Raw genomic sequence first — 23306 nt, forward strand, 5'->3', positions numbered from 1 at the left:
TGCGTTTCTGTAAACTGCGTGTATTTTTTTTTTTTTTTTTGGACGCGTTTTCTGTGTTGCAGGTTGAAGCTCCCTTCAAGGTGGCTGGATTTTTCACGCTTTTAATTTTTATCATCAACAATGATTATACACAAGACGTTTCTTTTCTTGTTCATTATTCTTACTAGAAGGATTTTTTTTTCTTTCTTACCTTCTGGAAAAAAACGAATAAAGAAATAAAAGTCAAGAGAGCTTATATTTAGAAAATAACTACAAACGAAGGAAGATTGTAAATCTGTTATGCTCTCAACTTGGAAGCATCCATGAGAAAAAGCGCCGTCCTAGTAAATATTACCCCCTTAATAATTGCCGTTGCTGTTAAGGGGTTTAACTCATGAGAACAGTTTCTCTAAATCAAAGAGCAGCGATTTCTTATTCTGTATTTCGAGACATTAATAAAATAATTTGAAATAAACAGTCGTAGAAAATAAACTGAATAAAAGCAACAAACGTGTGTTTATCGTTTTTGTATGTTAATTATAGTCATTTGCTTGCGAAGGTCACCTTATACAATCAGCATTCAGAGAGGTGACTCAGATAGGGTTTTCCAAAGAGGAAGAATGAACACACTTGTGAAAATCTTATCAAGCTTACAGCTGAATGTAAAAATCGCATGCGTACAGTTGTGTTAACAGAGGGAATCAGATTTCCATTAACGTATCGATTTTTTTTTCCATTGGCTCCCACCCACGAAATGATTCTAATAAGCCTATAGTACATTCGTACCGCCGTGGGTGGGTTAAGTATTTCTTTTCCATTTATTAATTTATATTATTCTTTCATGCATATTTTACAAAGTCCGGAAACCCAGACCAAAAAGAACTTTTTCAACCACTTCACGCCTCCAATAAGTAGATCACAAATATCCCTGCCCATAATGGGATTCGAACCTGCAGCCTGTTGGTTGAAGAGCGAATACGTTAATCATTCGGCCAACCAGAAAAGCCAATGAGCTTACAGATATAAAGAAATATGAACAAGATTTTTTTAATTTTCCCGTCTCGCTCACATTAATGCACGGAAACATTTCCTGACTACACATTCTGTTTATAAACATGTCACACAATGCTCTACGCACACATCGAATATTACAGCAGTTTTCTAGGAAACACAACAGATACTGCGTGCAGATGAGCACGTTACTGCTGAAAACCCAAACGGACACAAGCAGAATTTCTCGAGCAGGCAATGTTTTCAGTCAGTATAAAGAAGTAAGCTCCTGCACGCCATCCCTCGTAGTGAGTGTTTTAATAGTAGCATCTCAGGAAGACCGCACTTTTTTCCTAATAGCCTCTTAGGAAGAGAGTGCTCTGCTCGTTCAAAATAGCAAGAAGACTTCACGTGGACCATTTCATTTTGTTAAAAATGACCCCCTGTCACAAAGCCTAGAGCAGTAGTGGCGAACCTATGGCACGCCCGAGAATTTTGCTGGCACGTCAACGATTTACAGGTGATATCCTTTTATACGCTTATAAATTATTCAACCTTTTTTTTTTTTTTTTTTTTTTAATTGTTACAATACGTGCAAGTTAAGTTTTGTTTTACAGGAGAGAGCAGCTATGAAGACATGAATTTGATTGGTGCGGTATTAACAAAAGATCACGCGACCCAAAGACAAATGGAATCGACAATTTTTGAGTTGAATGCTAATTTTCTTCAACCCAATTCCATAATATCTGCAACTGTCATAACATTCACTATATATTTCTGAGTTTTAACACATTCACGAAGGGATGTCGTTACGACGGAACTTCTCATTATCAGTGGACTCAACTCGCACAAGTTTCAACCCATGATTGGTTTTTATTGCCTTGTTCGCGCTGGAGGGGAAGGGGAACTCACACGTGCATTATATGGCATGTTTCAATTCGTGGTAGAATTTTATTTTAAGTTAGCCTCTGATCTGTCATAATGACATCGAGAATTTCCGATGCAATCAAACAAACTTATTTCATGTAATTGAAAAATTGGACAATATTTTTACTTAGATACTGTGTTTCCGCTGCAACATAGGGTTTTGCTTGCCTATACAGCGTAGTTTCTGTGAGAAGGGGGGAGGGGGGAGGGTACATGTGATTCATTAGTTAGGCGCCGTTTTTATCCCAGCTGTCTGTAATTGCACTATTTGTTGAGAAATATATTACACAGACTGCAAAAGCCTCTGTACCTTATTCAGGGATACAATAAAACTTTTTTTTTTTTCTTTCTTGCATCTACAGTATATAATGGCTGTTGGGGAGGGCGTGTTGTTTTTTGTGTGGGAGGTATATATGTGCAAAACCTTTTTAATGTATTTTTTCGTAAAGTGAAATCAGGGGTGCCAGTTATACGCGAGGGCAAGTTATATTCGACGGTAAGCGTTCGCCGACAAGTCGACATTCTTCTGCTGCTTTCCCTGCTCCGCTGACTTCTATGGTGAGTTACAATGCATACATATTTTTCTCACTACCGTTTTTTTTTTTTTTTTTTTCAAACTAACATCATTAAAATCAATTTAGTAATACAATAATCAATTTTAATACTGAATAATATTATACATTTTTGGTGATCAGAATGGGATTTGTCAATGAAACTTACCAGAAGTTAATTTAATGATGTTGGCCTGAGGAAACTACAATATTGTAGCATTAGTCCTGTGATTTAAATTTACTTTTATATTTGTCAATTAATAGTATAAAATTAATATACTATTAATTGAAATAGTATATTAATTTAAAATTTAGTATAATAATATAAAATAATTAATAGTATAAAGAGTATTAATACATTAAGTGTATTAATACTCTTTATGAGTATGCCATAATTAATTATTAATACTTATTTACTAAAATAAATAGCCGAAAGGCTTCACATCGGCGATACAAAATTATATAAATTAAGTGGATATTAAATCCAACATTATTTCAAAGCCGACTACAGAAACTATAGACGCTTCTTGGGAAATTTGACAAGAGATCTTACGGGAATACACTCGCCAAATTTCACACGAAAATTCTATTGTTACTGTAGTTGGCTTTGAAATAATGTTGGATTTAATATCCACTTAATTTATATAATATTAATACTTATGTTAGTTTAATGTATGAACTTTAAAAAAAATGGGAACGGTATTTACGAGTAAGTTTGTTGGGACTGTGCCCTCTAATACAGTTAGAATAAATAAAAATACCGTCTATAGAAAAAGAATTGAGAACGATCCTTTGGATTCTCTGACTTTTCCCTTTTCTAATTGCACGTGCGTTCATTATGCATTTCGCACCGCGCATCCGCCAGTAGGCAGAAATAAGCATCGGCAAGTGCATTATTGTTGCGTATGTGTACTGTTTTGTTTTTGCTACTGAAAATGGGAATTATAAAGATAATTTAATTTAGGCATATAATAAAATGTTGATTTTTTTGAAACTATAAAAAATGCATTTGATTTCAGTTGTGAATTATTTTGTTACAGTTCTACCGAACATGGCTGGCGAAAATAAAAAACGAAAATTATCACAGTCAAGCAGTAGAGTTCCAAAGCTGGTGGACTGAAGAGTATTGCATGATTAATAAATACAATAAAGCAATATGCGTTTTATGTTCCGGAACAGTTGTGTGCAGAACGTCGTCAGTAAAACGGAATTATGATACAAACCATAAATCGCTCCTTGAGAAAAGCAAGGACGAACAGAAAGAATTTATTGCTCGGGCAATTAAAAATAGGAATAAACAGTCAACAACCCTAATGAAATTTATCGGCAGTCGTTCAAATATAACTGCTGCTAGTTTTTTTGCCTCAAATGTAATTGCTAAACACGGGAAACCTTTTAGTGAATATATAAAAGAAGCATGGTTAAAATGCGCACCACTTCTCTTTGAAGATTTTGAAAACAAGGAAAAAATTATTCAAAGAATAAAAGATATGCCTTTGGCTAGAAACACGGTGAAAGATAGAATCATAGAAATGGCTAAAAATATAACTCATCAGCAAAAAACAGATATAAAATCTTCTGATTTAATTTATCTTTGTCTTAGAGAATACTGACATAACTGGATCAGCTCGTTTAGCAATTTTTATTCGTTATTGTGTTGGGAATAACATCAAAGAAGAATTGATAAGTTTAACACCATTAGCAACAACAAGAAAAGGAATAGATATTTGCAACGCAGTTGTAAATGCACTTGCTGAAAGAGATATAGATCCCTCCAAAATTGTATCAGTCACTACTGATGGTGCTCGCAGTATGACTGGAGAGGAAAATGGGTTCGTCAATTTATTTATCAAATATATTGGACATTCAGTTCTGGGTTTTCATTGTATTATACATCAGCAGGTTTTATGCGCAAAGGCTAGTTTCAAGCCACTGAAAGATATGAGCATTGTAACAAAATTGGTCAATTTTATATCGGCACGCGCTTTAAATAAACGAAAATTTATAGAATTATTAAGTGAGGTAAACTCGGTGTGCAATGGTTTACTTATGTATAACAACGTCCGATGGGTAAGTCGGGGGAAAGTTCTTCAAAGATTTGTTGAGTGTTTAGATGAAGTCAGACTTTTTTTACATAATGAGAAAATCATTGAAAAATACAATCAATTAATGAACGTCGAATGGCTTTCGAAATTAATGTTTTTTACTGATTTGCGTTTACATTTAAATGAATTGAATGTTAAACTGCAAGGTGTTAACAAGACAATTATTGTCATGTTTGATTTAATCAAAGCATTCGAAGCTAAATTACCAATTTTTAATCGTGACGTCATTTCTAATACCTTCCGATATTTTCCAAATACAAAAAAATTCTTTGCAGATCTAGAATCCCATGAAAAAACAGATCAAGTTAAATTGACAAAAGAGTTTTCTACAGTTATTCAGTCGATAATCAACGAATTTTCTTCAAGATTTACGCAGTTCAGGCAATTTGCAGAGACATCAAAATTTATTTTGCATCCGGACACAACATCAACAGATAAACTCAATTTGGAGATTTTCGAGTGGCTGAATTCGGAAGATATAGAAATGCAATTAACCGATTTTCAATCTAGTTCTATATGGAAACAAAAGTTTGTCGATTTGAGAAATGACTTGGAAAGAATGGAAAATGATCGATTATTGGGCGCAATTAAAAAGAATGCACAAGAGGAAATATTGAGAACTTGGAATGCCATTCTTGAAACCTTTTGTTGTTTAAAAAAATTAGCGATGGCTATATTATCAATTTTCTCCTCTACATATGCTTGTGAGTCATTATTTTTTTGAAATGAATTTTATAAAAGACAGTTTAAGAAATTGAATGACTGATGAATCTAGTTCCGCCTGTGTATTACTAAAAGTGACAAAATATGAACCTGATATAAAGCATTTGGCATCTAATGTACAATAGCGGAAATCTCATTAATAAATTGATAATATTGATTTGTATACGACAATGTGTATGTCAAATTATGTGTTCATTATTATGAAATTCTATATTAATTTTTAAACTTGTCTCAATAAAATTCTGCAATTAATTTTGTATTAATTAATGTTAATTAATACAAAAAATTGCTAATAATAAAAAATTGCAAAAAAGCTGCTAACATTTCAAGGAATTGTCTTCTGAAAAGCTGCAACATCCTCTGTTTATCGCTAATCCATCTCGGTTGAAGTTAAGCATTCGTATATTTGGAGTCCAATAAGCTTCCTTCCTGTGCATATCCTTTACAGCTAGACTGTCATTATTAATATTAATTAATTAGTGTTGTATTAATTGCTGACGTGCTCGGCACGTCAGCAACTTGATTTGTATATTTTTGGCACGCGCCCGCACGTCAGCAACTCGATTTGTAAGCGGACATAAAAAGTTTCGACCACTGGCTTAGAGTAATGAAGATCCACAATCACTATTTGCAATAATGTGCAGGCTCTTCCGGATGGATGGGTAAAAATAAAAGGAGAAAGCTGCTAACATTTCAAGGAATTGTCTCTTCTGAAAAGCTGCAACATCCTCTGTTTATCGCTAATCCATCTCGGTTGAAGTTAAACACTCGGTATATTTGGAGTCCAATAAGCTTCCTTCCTGTGCATATCCTTTACAGCTGGACTGTCATTTCTAATAATTGGCATACTACAAGAGACATTATCCGAGACACTAGCCACCGTTTATATTTCTCATCACCAAGAAAAATCGCTAGCGACGCGCAGACCGTTAACGTCCTTCTGTGGTGGCACAAAGTCTTTTGATACTTGAGAGCTCATCGTAGGCACAGCCAGAGAATGATGGACTGGGCCGATAACGGAAAACTGTCATGGGGGAGGGGAGTGGATTTGGTGTCAGCCTCACTGTCTTCTCTCGTTCATGGTAGGCTGGGATGTTTGCTTCTCGCCTACTCATCTCTGTTGCCTTTAAAAAAAAAAAAAAAAATTACACGCGCAAAAGAAAAAAAAATAACGCAAGCTTCCTTGTAGCATGTGATTCATAGTTTCTTTTTTTCCCTTCTTTATAGCCACTGGATCTATTTGAATCGATTCAGTTTTGTAACAAGATCGACAAAATTTCATAACGCCGAGGACGCTTTTGGTAGTTCGACTCTTTCAAAAGTGGGATCAGATAATTTTGATTATTTCTCTCTTTTAATGAAATTCATATTGTTTATCGACACTTAAAGAAGCAATGGGTCATGTTTATTAGTCATCCGAGACATCTAATAAGATCGAAGTCTGCAACTCGATGAAAGACGCCGTCAGTGCACTGCAATATTCGGAAATCAATGGCACAAAGCCGCTTACCTAAGATAGGTAAATAGTTCTGGAAGGGGAGAAGGGACTGAAAATGCGGCTAAAAGTTGCCCTTATGAATTTTGAGCTATGATTTGGATCTCAAAGCGTGCAAATCGTAGTGCTAAGTGTGATGATGCTTTAATGGCTCAACACACCTTCGCCCAATATTTCATTCCTCGTGGCATATTTTCTATCAGTACGGATCGGCCTCGTATTTCTTTCAGAATAAAAGTTCTGAATATAAAAGGAAATTTCCTAACATTACAGTACTAACCTTTGTAAAGACTTCACAAAGCGTTAAATTCAAATTTTTCGCAACTTTTTTTCCTGATGTGCAAACCCCCCTCCGTAGACACATGAACAAAGTGACGTTTGTCCTTCTTTGGTTATTTAGACTCAGCTTTGAATTCCGTCTTAAGATGTCAAGAGCCTTTAAGATAACAGATCTTCAGTTGATGATGACTTTAGACGGTGCTGGGATTTAACCCTGGAACTCGAGTGTTTTCTCTCATAAGCCAGCTAAGCCAGCCAAAGAACACACCCAATCAACCTGCACAATACACTGGTCTCAAATGCTTCAGCCGTAATTCTAAAGAAGCATAGATTATATTATACGAAATAAAATTTAAAAAAAAAAAAAAAAAAAAACGTATGTGTTTTCTGTGTAAGCGTACCTCTGTTAAATAACTGTAGCGATGATGCGTGGAGAAGTAACGGAAAATTCAAGTAGTCTTCGCAAGCTGTTAGGAAAATCAAATAATCTTCCGAGGAAATATTTCATCATAAGTTCTCAAGAATAACTTCGGCCGTAATTTCTAAACCCAGTAATTCGCGAGATTACATATTCAAGTACGGAAAATAGTCAGTCGAAGTGATTACAGATCTGCATTTAGCCACAGTATTTACAGTCTCGCTGGGATAAACGACCTGTGTGTGCGTGCTTTTACTTAACACGCGTTTTTTCATTACGTGAATGGAGATTCGCGTAGTGAAGCAGTCATTTGTGTGAAGGTGAAAATATTGGCTGAAATGTGTAGCACTTCAACTACATAATTATTTGGAATTCGTGTCATTGAATGGTTCAAAACAAAATCGAGGGTGAATTTTATTGTACGCAATTGGACAAAAAGGAAAGAAACTCTCCGTTCAGTAACAAATACTCTTGTTTGACCGACTAAAACGAATATAAAGATACTTTCTTAGCAAAAGGAGTCTAGCGGCCGTCAGCATCTCAGCTGTAAGATGCTTTTGTCACTACTGTCACTTTTGTCAAACAACGCGCTTTCAAATAGCAGGAGAGTCATTGGTGTGTAGCTGGAAAAACAGAAATTGTAAACCTACATCATCCCTCTGAAATTTCAACTGTTTCAAATTGGGGAGGAAAAGACAATAAAAAAAGGAATATTTTAAAGTCCTACAATTGAGGAGGACTAATTTTAGATTTTCCACAGTTGAGAACGATCTCGATCTATTAGTAGGCGAAATCTCTAACTAAAATTCAACAGCTTTTTTTTTTAACTCCAGCCCATGAAAGGCCACAAAACATTAGAGTACATTTAGTGCCATAAACAAAGCTTTTATTTCATATATTTTTATATAATCCGGAATTAGAGACCGGAACTTTTCCAGGCCACTTCATTCCTCCAATAAGCCAATTTCATACCGCTTAAAAATAAACATGCAGACAAATATCCACGCCCATTGCGAGATTCGGACCTGCAGTCTGATGGTTGGAGAGCAAGTGTGCTAACCACTCGACCAATCAGGTCGGCTGGATATCACGCAGATGCGAGTCTGTTTATCATTATTTCATTAATTTTTATTACGGCACTGGAGTTGTAGGGCATTTAACAAAAGTGGCAGCGAGTTCATTGGATTTGCAAGGGACAGCAATGAACTCTCTCTCGATCTCGGCTTAAATTTAGAGTACGCCAACGTCTACTTCGAGACGTATTGTGTGTTTAGCATGCAAAGGGGGGAGGAAGAAGAAATGAGATGAACTGCGTTGATTAAGTTGTGATGTCACCTTAATCAACACACAACATCTGAAACGGAAACGTGTCGTATAGGTCACAGATATTGTGTTTCGTCCCTTTGTTTAAAGCACACACGTCCGTTAAGATACAGATTAAACAACTGGATGAGCAACATGAAAATGCAAGAACGATGACCAGCTGAGTAATACTTCAACCACTCCCTTTTACTCAAACGACTTCTTTGTTTTCGATCCGACTTGAGTTGGTACATAAATTAAGATGGTCATCTAATTAATCCAAATATATCGCAAGTAGTCCTCAGATTACCATCATATTTCATTTACTTTTTTATTTTATTTATTTATTTGTTATTTTTTTTGGGGGGGGGGGTGATTTAGTGAACCTCATGTGAGTTTTAAATAGTTTTCACATGAAGCAAAAGATGTCCTACTCGATTCCCATGTTTTATTGAATTTCGTGGGTGAGGAGCGAAAATGTCTATCAATGCATAAAATGTTCTCCGATTTCCCTTCCCCAATTGTCACAACACATCCAAAGCATAAATCCCGTTTTCGCAACAATAATTCATAATTTGTGTAACAGACTGCGTGCCTATTTCCATGGATGATAAAATGATAAATGAAAATGGTTAACGCAGAATCACACGTCTTAGGTGACTTGAGCATCTCTTCGGTCACCGCGTACTTCATTCTTTCTCAAATGCCACAAAATATGAAGGTGGGGGGGAACTCTTCCCCTCACAATAGCTTTGGAACAACGTCATCTGTTATTTTTTTAATAGCCGATTCCTGCAGAAAGTGCATGTTGTATGTAGTTCAGAAAGGTAGCTTGTCGGCTACTTCGCGACAAATCTATGTAGCGCCGAGATTAGATTTTTGAATTCTGCTAGAAGTTAGTGTTCCTATTGAGCATGCTCTAACAGCGTCTAATTTCATTTTGCATTGCATCTGTTAGTCGAAAATTGTGCTTTGGGTATACAAAAGAAACACATAGAAAGCGAAGAGTTACCAGAACATTAAGGGATTCTCGTGATTTAAAAAAAAAAAAAAAAATTCTTATTCTAACTCTAAAGGAATAGAGTACACTGTTCGTTGTCCTGTGATTATGAGGGATATTGGGAATGTTATCCAAGTCGGATTGACTGATCTCAATCGGTAAATCTGCCAGCAACCTTCTACTTAACATTAATGCAGACTCCATGATTACACCGAAGCCTGCGAGTTCTATGGTCGTCTTAGGATGGCACTTCCAGCAAGACGACACGTCATACCACTGGAATCATATTGAGCGGCAAGGATTCTGGAACCCAAGAGAAACTTTACTTCATCGGCCTGATCTAATCTAAACCCTGCCGAACATTTATGGGATGATGTAGAATAAAGTATCTTAAATTGTGAAAGCGAATCTCAGAGGTTTAGAAAGATGAAGAGGGAATTCGAAGATATTAGGAGAATGACTACGATCGTGCAACAGACTGTCATTTTCTCATTTAGCCAGTCTTACTCCGTCATTTTACAAATTAATGAAACTCATTAGAAAGTCATCTACTTGACTTGGCATTAAAAATTCTTTCCTATCGTATATTTTTCTCTCTTTATTTATTGTTGCATCTGATTTTCAGCAACCCCCTTATTACTGAAAATGATCGAACCGCTCTTCTTACTTGCTTTTTTGTAACCTTTTCACTGCATAAATGCGAACATTTAGGATTTTCTTCCCCAAGTATAAAGAAGATATTTTTCTGACATTTTCAATGCTCGTGTTCATTATAAATATTCTGTAAGAATCATTTTATCACCAGCTTCTATTGTCAGCTGTCTCCGGAATAAAACATTTCACTTCTGCAGAAGCGAAACTGGTATTAAAAGTAAACTGCGCAGTTAGTCAATCGACCACGCTTAATTATTTAAAGAGTAAGTGCTATCTAGTGTATGGTTTTATATATTAGTGCTGTGGGGAATAAGGATTTATTATTATTGGATTTGTTTGTTTTTACATAATAAGGAAATCGTGGTCTAGAAACCACACATGAAAGTTTCTTAGGCCTGTAATAAAGTAGGTGCTGATTTCACACCAGGCGATGGAATTCATCTCCCACCTAAAGGTAATCACAAACACCCATGTCCACGGCGGGACTGATTCGAATCCGCGATCTGTTGGTTGGAGAACGGGTACGCTAACCAAGCTGACAATATTAAGAGATTTTAAAAGACGACAAACCAACTTTGAAAATTTGAACAAAATAACCCACTGGAGGAATATTGGTTCAATTACTTATAATAATTCAGATCTGTTTAATTAATTTTAATTAATTACGATTGTAAAACTGAAACCTATCTCATAACGACAAAAAAAAAAAAAAAAGGATAAACGCCTACTTGAACTCGCCTCTGTCATTAAGCAATCTCTTTTTTATCTTCTTTTAAACAACTCATCTTCACCTTAGCACCATGGAAGGACTATGGGTTAAACAATCCAGAGCTTGCTCTAAAGAACACGTGATACTTTTTTCCTCGAATTACTTCAGTCTGCTAATATGCATGGCAGCGGTCCCACATTTACCACCCAAAAAAAAAAAAAAAAAAAAAAAATCGTCAACATCCATTTCACAGTGGGAATAGAACTCGCCAACCGAGTCGGCAGCACTTTAGAACACGATCAATTTATAAATTTTACAAGGCAAAAGTGCACATCTCGAACACACATTTCGACGTATGAATGCCGCTATTTCCATTCATCCATTCTGTCCTTCAGAGGCGATCACTAAGAGGACATTGATTTGCCTTTTTCCCCGAAATGACACGATATGCTGTCACGACACGACTCTCGGGTGCATGAATATGCATGACATTCGAGATCAAAGCCAGTGTTTCCATCGATAAACCGAGTTAATCCTATTGTGCTTCGGCACAGTAACCTTTCCCGTGTGTTTAATCCGTCTGTCGACTTTGCATGCATCCTGCTATAAACAAAACTCACAAAAGTTTATTTGAAAAAAAATTCTCGCTTTTGATGACCCCCATCTGGGGGGGGGGGCGTGTTCTTCATCGGAAGAGACGTGAACAATACACGCCCTATACTAAGGGGAGAATTACAGAGGGGAGGAAATCGGCTCTCTTATTAACCGCTTTATCGAGTTTGGCAAGGGAAACTGCATTTGAGCTAAAGAAGAATATTCCGAAAATATCCGTAAAAATACGGAGTAATACGAGTGCATATTAAAAAGATTGGTCAGCGTAGTTGCTGCGCAATGTGAAGAAAATCTCGTTCATAAAGGAAATGAAACTTTTTGGCGTTGAGGTGAGGAACAATACGAGTTTCTCCAATGCAGTTAAAATCATTCTTGCACTTCCTTAATCTTCGACCCATCAGTCCCTTAGAATAGGTAGACCCCCCCTCCCCCTGATCAGGGGTCACTCCTCTGCTGCATCACCTAAGAGCAATTATTTATGATTTGTGTGTTCGCTACGGAGTCAGTTTGCCTGTTCTGAGGGAAGAAAAACCCTCACCCCCCCGTATGAGACCGACTAACTCACCATTTGATTGAAAAGGGTTCCTCGCGTCGTAGACGGGATTCGAACCAAAGGGTTCGTCTATACCAACGGAGGGTCACTTCCGTAATTCACTTTTCGTTTTAATAATTTGATTTTAAATAATTACAATCATTTAATTACACTGATTCTGCAACTATTCGGAGTATTTTTCTAATACAGTAACCCTTGTATAACGCGGTTTCGATATAATACGGTCTACAAATTGTAGTAACCCTTTTTCTTTTCATATATTTTTCACTGCGCAACTTAAAAATCAAATTTTATCTTAGTTAAATTTGCGTCTACCCTATCACGCATGTAGTTATAAGCAGCGAATTTGTATTTGGGGAAATACCCTTTAGCACGTATGTACGTCAATTGTTTACCGTATAAAGTGTTTATTGTAGAAAAGTATTTCGTTTTCTACCAGGAAAGACATTAAGTGTGTACATAAGTGTAACATCATAAGTACACTGGACGCTTGTTGGGGAAAAAAAAATATGACCCGAAGCCGTTCTGAAACAAAATTTTGTACCTCCCTTGGATGCCGAGCTAAGTCGTATAGTAAACGTCGCACACATATTTGGTGGAGAGGAGTTTTGCGATATGGTTGAAAACGAAATTAGTGAATTAATTTAAATGGGGAGGAACCAGTACAATTAATAGATGACGTGGAACCAAATGACGGGGAAAGTTCTGCCGAAGATTCTGATTGTAATGAATTCGTTACAGAATTCAGTTTAAAGAAATTAGCAGAAGGATTGGACTTGGCAAGAAAGTTATGAAGTTATTTTACCGATAAAAATTCCTCAATGGAGCGCTCCGGAAAACTACCGAGACAATTGGATATTTGTTTAGCTCCGTATTATGAACTTAATAAAAAATTGCAGCCTAGTGGTAAGCAAGGTCTTATTACTGACTGCTTGATAACTAAACCAGCCGAAGTACGCAATGAGAATTATACAAATGATGTCCAAGAGATTTCAAGTGGTGACGACGTCTGCCACACGTTAATGAAGAACATCTACGAAATGTTATATTTGGAGAAAGTTAAAATATGCACTTTGTTTTGTTTTGCCAAAACATTTATGCATTATGTGCAATGAAGTTTATGTACAATTCGTAATTTTTATAATTTTATACTATGTATTTGTTTCATAGTTGATGTTTTCTTAACTTACATGAATTACTTGAAGTAAATAAAAATATATTTTTGTTAAATATGTCATTTTTTTAATTATATAAACAAACTATTTCGGAACATAACCCTACTTTTCCTATTTGATCTGAGTCTCGCATAACGCGATTTATATAACGCGGTATTTCTATGGTACCTAACATCCGCGTTATACGAGGGTTACCTGTAGTTGCATATTCCTTTCATCGCTGCGGAAGTGATTTTATGGTTATTTTCTTGTGTAGAGATATTGAAATATTCTAAGGTAATCATGCAAAAAAATCAACGATCCCTCAGTAAAGTAAAAGCAGAATTTAACAGCGTTTCGCCTCGAAAAGGCTATCTGGAAATGCCCAGATCATGTTTGTTTATTCTTGAAGTTCTGATTTGCAATGAACAACCTCGAATAACCTCCAAGGAAAGTAATCGCAGTTTGCAAAAGATCAACACTTAACCACAACTACAATCATCTGTGCATTGAATAATGCACTCTCTACTAACGATAAGCAATTAGGAAGGATGATGCTACACAGCAAACATGTTGAGTATTGCTGGATCTGTCCATCGCCAAAAGAGAAGCGTTTGTCGCAGAGGGATTTTTTCTTCCTCTTTCGTTGCAGAAAAGGACTTTTACTGGAGGAAATCATCTTTTATTTGTAGTGTTTTCAAAGTCTTGTCCTAATAAGATTTTTGGTAAATTTCAAAATCCTTTCGAAAAAGAATACTGTGAATTGACATTGAAAAATTACGATGGGATGGGCTGTTTGTCGCGTTGTCCAGAATGTGAAAAACAAAGTGACAATTTAATAGCATAAAGTTCATTCATACGAATATGGGTTATTGGAAAAAGTGTTAGGTAATCAAAAACATGTTTGTGACATAACCGATCGAAAAATGATACGATGGTCATGTTTACAAGACCCCATCACCACACATTTTAATTTACCTTTCATTGCAAGCATTATTCAGTCCCCCTTTTTACGCGGTGCAATGCTTCAAGATCTGTAAGTTCTTGCACTAGTCAATATTCGTCATAATTTACCAAACTGTATTAGGAATTTAACTATTCTGTTTATTTATTTACGAATGGTGACTACGGATGGTATGAAACACTTCGCTTTCCGCATGAGTGTTTGCAGTGGGAAAAAAAAAGCTCCTAATATTTAAACAATGTTTCTTAATACTGCTTTAATCGTATTTTTTTCAGGCAGGATGAGAAATCTACTCAGCCGTAAGCTCTTCCGTGACAGAGCGACCACTGAGGGATGAACATATCAAGAGTTAACTCCGCCGTGTGCCTCATCGTAGAATTTTCTCAGCTAAGCAAAGGAAGCATGGGGTTGACAATGCACTGGGAAATGAGTGCTGATGTCACTCAATCAACGGTATTAACTCGCTGCATAGGCGCGCTGATTTCACTGGAATTACATCAGAAGCAGCCGAGACCGGTGTTAGCTGGGTATGAGACCAACTCATCTCCGTCTGAAAATTCCTGTTAATAAAATTTTTCTTAATGTCCTAGGAGGGATTCGAAGCCAGTCATTCCAAATAAAACGAAAAATGGGATTTTGTCTTCTCACCTGTTGCGCTTGGAGGCCTAACAAAAACTTCTTCATCCATAATCTATGTCAGGGTTTCCAAAATTGTGTTCCACGGAAAGTGAATAAATGTTCCGCGATGTCGGTGACCAAGCCGTGTATTTTTAAACATGGAAGTAATTCGGGAAAGAGAAAACCGCTGTTTATGACCGGTCATAAAAATTGCCTGCAAGCCGATTACAACAATGGGTGGCGTATCCTCTGTTCTCAAAACTGAACGAAATAACAGCTGTATTGCAAATGTTAGTGACCAATCAGCAAGGAAGTATAAAGAAAATTTTCTACTGAAATTAAAATCAAGGGAGTCTGTATCCGCTTCTCAAATCTAGTAATACTAAATACTTTCTTCGCAAGTTCGTTTTGTAGGGTGAAAGTGCTTGTTTCGAAACCGTAGTGCCGTGATTTTTCAAAAGTAATAGGCCTACAGATTTAAATTTTAATATGAATAAGAGACAAGGGACTTTGGTTAATTTTGGTATTAAGAAATCTCTTATTGAAGGTGTTTGTGACGCAGCAGATAGTGATTCATCCACCTCCAGCGTACAAAGCGATCTCCATGATGTACAAAAGGAGGGGAAAACGTCTGCATTCACTCGTAAGTACTTATAATAATATTATAAATTATTTGGTGATCAGAATGGGATATGTCAATGAAAATCAGCACAAATTAATTAAATGATGTTGGCCTGAGGAAACTACAATATGCGACACGATTTCATTAGTCCAGTGATTGATAACTGATAAATGTAATTTTATATTTGTCAACATGTCACACCGTATACATAAGTGTACTAATACTCTATGATTAAGCCATAATTAATTATTAATACATTACAAAATAACCAGGGTGTTCCGTGAAATTTTCAGGAATTGTGAAGAGTTCCGTCGTAGGAAAAATCTGGGAAACGCCGGTGTATGTAGACACCGTTGGGCCACTATAAAGGGGATAGTCCGAACAAACTCTCTCCAGATGCTTCTGTCTTAACAAAGCGGAGAACAAAGAATTACTCCCTTTTCTCATATTCTCTATCTAGCTGATTCTAGGTCGCTCCCCCACCCCGGTGTTTTTAACAGAATTCAAGCCCTCTATTGCTGTTTTAGGTAAACTATGTAATCTAACCACGTAGCCCAACCACCGGAGCTGTTTCCGGCGTATTTTAGTGTTGATGTTCTGGTAACGGAACGGATTTTCCTTCTAACCTCGTCATTTGTTGTGAGTGTGTACCGTGTATTGTATCTTCAAACGTTTTCTGTATCACTTTACCTCGAAAGCCTATAGTCTTTTCTCGTTTCCCTTTAGCAATGTCCAACTCTCACATCCGTATAGTAAGACAGTTAACAAGGATGTCGATGAGGTAGAGTCTTATACTTAGTTGTATTTTATTGTCCTTCCAAAGTGGGTGGAACCTACGAAGGGCAGTTGCTTTAGCAATACGTTTAACAAAGACTGCTGAGATAATAAAATGAAAGGCAACAAAAGAAACAACGATTGTGGTACCTAAAAAGTAAATTGTATTCTCAGTTTACAGAAAAGACGTCTAACTTTGGATAGAATTGTGCGTAAAAGAGCAAATTCAATGCCGATTAAAATGAAATGCTCCAGCATTGTCATTTATAGTGCATGTCATCCATTTTTGTGTTTGAAACATCACTGTATCATCTCGTATACGTTCATTAGGAGTTTAAAGAGAGAGAGAGAGAGAAAATGTCAATGTTTTGTAAAAGTGCAGTTTTGTGAGAGAAGCTATATGACAGGGATGTTCAACCCGTCGATCGCGGGGCGATTTTTGGTCGATCTCTTGTGTATTCCTCCTTACTTACAAATTTAATTAAAACCGGAAACATATTTTATTTATCATTATTTTGTATTATTTTTAATTCGCTTGAAGTGTATTGTTTATTTATTTTTCGTTAAAATTGTCAACTCAGTAATTTTCTTATAAGTCCGGGTAAATGAATTAATTTGGATCAGTGGAAGTCAAACAGCGAGCAGCGTGAATACGATTATAAGCAAAGTGTAAAAACTCGATTTGTAGCTTAAATATTCCAAAGCACATTACATCGCTTTTTTACTTAGGTTAAGTCCCATGTGAATATTGTAAAAAAATAAACTTTGTTTGTCTCGGTATAGTTTGTATTAGATGTTTTTGTAAATAACTCTTTTGAAGCTAACTGTATATACTGCTTTAATAAGAATATGTTAGAGTGTTAAAAACAAAGACAATGTTTCTGTCACCGAAGCTGTACATGGCGGCATTAGAAAGATTGTTATTGAAACTTGTATCCATGAGAAAGGCTTGCAGGCTCTAAGTGTAAACATCTAAGAAGTCAATCAGAAAGAGTTCAAACAACTTTCCGATGGCCGACAACTTACAATCAAAAGAAAGCGGGGGAGAACAAGAGGCGTGTCGAACTTGAAACTTAAGATGAAAGACTCATACCGATTCTTTGGGGGTTGCCAAACTTTATGCGAAGTCTGAGAGAAGGCATAATAAAAAGGGACTGAAGCAAGCAGAAGGGGTCCCGGTTCCAGAATTGCTGTCAGAGAGGAGGCCGCCCGGATCTACGTTGCTTGAGAGAGGAGTTTCCCGCTTCCAGAAAGGAGCTTCTCGGTTCGAGACGTCGCTAGAGAGAGACTACTTCTAGGCCGCAGACAAGGTTTCAAATTGCCGAAAGGAAGAGTTACAATTGCTGGAGAAAAGTTTCCAAGCCAGGTTAATGTCAGACATTCACCAGTGTGTTACGTTTTCATTACAATTTGATGAATCAAATGACTTTACTGATATTGCTCAGTTAATGGTATTTCAAGATTATTCAAGTGAAGAATTTTTGAAAATTATACCATTATTGGGAAGGAGTAGGGGAGAAGACATTTTTTCAGCATTTGACGAATTTGTGAAACAACAAACTTCCGCTTTTTAAACTTGTGTCTATTACTACTGATGGTGCTCCTGGAATGATAGGTAATAAATCAGGCTTCATTTCATTATGTAAAAACGATGACAAATATCCAGATAGATTTTTTAACGCACCACTGTATTATTCACCAAACAAGTACTGTGTAGTAAAAGATTAAACACAAAAGATGTTTTGGATATTACATTTAAAATTGTAACTTCTGTTTGAGGAAAAGCCCTGCAACGGCGGTTATTTAAATTACAGGCAGATGATGATAGGAAACTTCTGTCGTACAATAATGTTCGCTGGCTCAGCAGAAGTCAAGTTTTAGAAAGATTTCTTGTATTAATAAACGATATAATTTTTTTTTCTTGATGAAAAAGGAGATATTTATCCACAATTGGGTGATAAAAGATGGTTGTTACACTTATCATTTTTAGGAGATTTCTGTACGAAATTAAGCAATTTAAATTTAGAGTTACAGGGTAGAGATAAAAATTTAATTGACATGCTAAGTTCAATAAAAACTTTCTAACAATAGTTACTTTTATTAAAGAAAAATATAAATGACCGCGAATTTAGACATCTCCCATATTTATTAAAAGTTTTTGAACAAAATCAAGAAAAGCTTCGCTATGATTTAAAAGAATTTATTCGTGAAATAGAATTAGTTGAGGAAGAAATAAATTCAAGATTTAAAGATTTTAATAAAACTGAAATGATTGTATCTTTTATCAATAATCCATTTCAAGAAAACTTGAACATCTCAGAAATTTTCAATAAAATTAGTGGGCTGTTTGATATAAACCAAGCTGAAGTAGAACTTGAGATAATAAACATTCCGAATAGTTTACATTTAAAATCAATAAACAATGAAGTCATTTGGAAGTATGCACATGAATAATTCCCAATATTAACTGATATTGCGCGAAAAAGTCAGTCGTGTTTCGGATCGACATCCTTGTCAGAATCCGCTTTTTCAAATATGACAGTCATAAAAAATCAATTAAGAAACCAGATTACAAACGATCATTTGGATGATTGTCTGCGATTGGCCACTTCTTCATATCAACTTGACTATGAAAATGTTGCGATGTCCAAACAATGCCATTCACATTAACTTTTTTTTTTTTTTTTTTTAATCAACCAGCATTTCCTGTAACCTGTGAGTTTGTAATCAATCTGCTGTTTTTTCTAACTTTGTTTTTTTTTTCCAAAATAGAGAAATAAATATTCTATTCCAATATATTTGTTTGTTTGTTTTTTGTTGTATTAAAATAATTAAAAGTGATAAATAAATTTTTAAATACACAAATAAAGTTTTTAGTTGTGTATTTGTGGTTAATCAAATATCAGGTTGGGGGAACGTGATCTATATAAGAGAGTAGATAGCCGAAATTACTTTTTATAGAAAAGTAGCTCGCGTAGTAAAAAAGGTTGAACACCACTGCTATATGATAATCTATATGAATCCATAGCCAGCATGTAACCCATTCTAATGTGGATATGGGATGCCCTCATACTACCAAATCGCGCACATAATTACAGAGTTAAAGGCTTCAAAAAAAAGTACTGGGATTTATTTACTGTTGGTTGTTTTAGAAAAGCAAATGAAAAAAAGCGTACCGTTTTTTTCTCAAATACTTCCTAACAGTCCATAAAAACTATCGAATTATGGAAGTAACTCATCAATTATAACACGAAAGAGAGAGAAACCAGCAATCCTCTTAGTGACTGGCAATGACACTGTAAATACTTCGGCGGCAGTGGGCGGGATCGAAGTGACAAGCTTCGCTGGCTATAAAAGAATGGAACATCTGACGTACTGCAATCATCTTTAGGTATAAGAAGACCAGCGAGAAAAGTCACCGTCAGCTTCAGGTAGTAAAAGACTTCTCACTTCTTATGAATGTTTTTTTAAATTATCGACAAAATGATGTCTAACATCACCGGAAGAATTATTGAATGCGTCCCACAATTATTCTACAATAATACAATCCCTTTAGAGTCCTTGGAAGAATAACCAGTGTCCTTTGGTTGTTTATTTATTTATTTTTTCTGTGGGTAACTTTATTTCTTTCGCAAGACAATAAAGCTATACGGATTGGATTCATTTCCCTGCTACCCGAAACTTCTCCTTAATGAGGAATGCTTACTTCCAAAAGTGAAGTCTCTTTAAAATCACTTTCTTATATTTACAATTTCGTTTGCTTTTATTTGTGTCCATTGTCGTCGATTTGTAAATGCTTTCCCAAGAACGAAAATTAAGCATTAAAAACATTTGCCATCATCAGTTGCGAAGATCAAATAAATGATACCAAACAAAAAGTGTGCTGGCGAGTGCTGCTGCTGCTGCCTAAATTTCTTTCCCAAAGTAATTGAATTAAACATTTCATTGGAAAAAAACCGAGAGGAGATGCCGCGGATGATACTGCAATGTTGTGTATGCATACTGAAAGAAGGAATAAGAAAAACTCTTCACTGAACAAGTATTAAAATTTCTCTGAAATTACTCGGAGACGTTCCGCCAGCTGAGAAACGCTACTCTGAAACATTTAACCGCATTCCCAATGTATTCGAAAACTAAACGCCAATTCGCAATCAGGGAAGGCTAATTACCGATACTCAACCCACGTATGAAACTTCCGTGTTATTCCTTTCTTATGAAGAACGAAATAAGTACCTGTCTGCTTCTTTCAGTGGAGTATTTAATTCTGCTAACTGTGCTTGGAATAAACTTAGCCTCGGAAAACAGTGGTACTAAAATTACGCTTGGTGTGTGTGTGGTGGGGGGGGGAAATCAATAATCTCAAACTCGCTGATGACAGCAGAGAATGAACATCAGTTACAAGAATTAACAGACCGTTTCTAAGGCACTCGGTGATTATGAATTAAAATCAGCATTCACAAATCAAAAACGATGTTTTTAGGCAATAAGCCTATGGAAATTTCAGTTAATGATGAAAAATTGGAAGAAGTAAAAATAGTCACCTAATTGGGAAGCGTGCAACGCAGAGATCAGCGGATATTAAAGAACGCATCGCTAAAGCAACTGTTGCCTTTCACAGATTCCACCCACTATGGAAGGACAATGAAATACAACACTCGATATCTTTGTTAACTATCTTACTATTATTAATGGACATTGCTAAAAGAAGGGGAGAAAAGACCATTGGCCTTCAAGATGAAGTGCTACAGAAAACGTTTGAAGACACCATACACGGCACACACACAACAAATGGCGAGGTTAGAAGGAAACTCCGCTCCGTTACTAGAACACAAGACAATAAAATACGTCGTAAACAGCTCTGGTGGTTGGGCTACGTGGTCAGATAAAGATAGTTTAGCTAAAATAGCACTAGAGGTCTTGACTTCAGTTAAAAAAACAGCGGGGACGACCTGGACTCAACTGGATAGATAATATGAGAAAATTGAGTAATTCTAATATTGTAATTAATTGATTAATGTAATTAATTGTTAATTACTCTAATTGAGTAATTCTAATTCTTCATATTGGCCCGACAGTGTACATAGAAGAATAACTTCTTTTTTTTTACTTCAGAGAATCGTAACTCTTCAGATGCTCATATGAGGGGAAAATTGTAAATTTAATCGTTTCTGATCCATTTCTTATGTTAATCTATAATTGCCTTTCTATGTGGGGGAGGGAATGAGTGTTGGTTTTTTTTAAAGCTCATTTTGGATTATATCAGCCATAAAAACACGTACTATTTGTATTCCTAGAATGGCCAACTTTAAAAATTAAAATCATTAAAATACTTTTGGAATTCGTCTCCACCTTTGCTACTCCCCCCCCCCCCTAGAGATGCGACGGGAACAAAAGAGAAGGGATTTTCTCTACATTTGTGTGAGCAGCGTATAAAACCAAGAAAGTATGCGAGTAATGATAAAAAGCCGCAGAGATTGAATCGGTGCTCCTCCTTAATGAGTGCGCACACCTGCGCAGATCCGATGAACTTTTTTTCAGAGAGTTCCAGTTCTAAAGAATCCGCAGCTGCCTTTGCTCACGAAAAGGCCTCGTTGGCCGGATATGTCGAACCTGACACCACGCGCTGATCGGGAATTATGTTTCTAGTATCAGGAAGTGCGTGGATGAACAGGATGTATCCGGAACAGACAGCAAGAAACAGAGAATCTATGAATGAAGACGAGGACGACGACTCATTAGTTACCAATATTAAAGGCGTGTAATAACCCACGTGTTGTGCACCATACATTTTTGCTTATTGCTGTGATAAACAAAAAGAAAAGTTTTTTTTTATTTTATTTAACTGCAACTCACTTTAAATGCAAATGTAATAGACAAGGAAAATATTTCACTTCAGATTTTAAGATCCATAACGCAACAATGCACGACCCTCAGCATAAATAAATTAAACGGGATGTTTGAAAGGTCATGAGAATAAAAGAGGGCAGTTACATCGTCATCATTAACTTGAATGAGTAAATATTTGTATCCAAAAAGCCAGATTCGTCAGGATCGTAATGGCAATTTCTGTTCTTAAAACCATGCGATTTCATAGCAAATATCGCACATTTGAACGAACGCATCCCCAACTTCTGTTTTTCACTGTTATGTTCTTCGACCGGAAAAAAATGCAAAACATATTTATCTGAATTCATGAGCTCAGTAAAGTGACACGGCAATTTAAATGATTTTTGCCCTCTTTGTTTGCTTACAATGAAGGCGCGATTCAACTGCACCCACGGAGATAAAAGGTCGAATGAAATGCAATTCGCAAAATATCACGAATTGAATATCACGAGCGCAGATTCGACTGTCATCGCATGCTCTGGCATCATATTTGAAACGATTTCAAGGAGTATTTCAAATATGACAATAAAAGAAAATACAAAAAATATGTCAATCTGAAAGGAAAAAAACAAGTTACAAACATAATTTTGAAGCAAGTGGACTGAATGACTGGAATATGTTTCTTACACGATTTGAGATCCTCTCTATATTCTTATAGGGTTAATGCAAACCAGTTTTAAAAGAGTGGATGGAGCATGTTCTCCTTCACAATCGTGCTATGAAAGTCCGCAACATGGGATCCCAGTAGTTAGCGGATTTACTTTGTCTGCGATTAGAAATCACAGCCAAGTTAAATCCTCTCCTCCATCTTGATCGAACCACCAAACCATAATAAGAACTGGTTAATCTTCCATGATGCAAGTAGAAAGGCCTCCCATCGTGGACGCACATTTATTCTATCCCTTTTTATTTTCTTTAAATAACTGTCGTATTAAGAATATCTACAAATTAACAGATTAAAATATTTCAGCACTAATTACGATAATCTGAA

General features: G+C 36.1%; 1 protein-coding gene across 1 annotated transcript in view; it reads right to left on the reverse strand.

Moving 5' to 3' along the window:
- The window catches only part of LOC150106192 (uncharacterized), a 150792-nt gene that overhangs the window by 89988 nt on the left and 37498 nt on the right, over positions 1–23306 (reverse strand). The window contains exons 3-4 of the mRNA XM_090392223.1: positions 21239–21299; positions 16215–16222 (exon numbers count right to left, since the gene is read on the reverse strand). Of these exons, the coding sequence (XP_090248349.1) occupies positions 16215–16222; positions 21239–21299 (69 nt within the window). The remainder of the gene's footprint in view (positions 1–16214; positions 16223–21238; positions 21300–23306) is intronic.

The sequence above is a fragment of the Typopeltis vanoorti genome, chromosome 5, assembly GCF_054136105.1.
Source record: "Typopeltis vanoorti isolate ZY-2024b chromosome 5, IOZ_Tvanoo_1.0, whole genome shotgun sequence".
Taxonomy (NCBI): domain Eukaryota; kingdom Metazoa; phylum Arthropoda; class Arachnida; order Uropygi; family Thelyphonidae; genus Typopeltis; species Typopeltis vanoorti.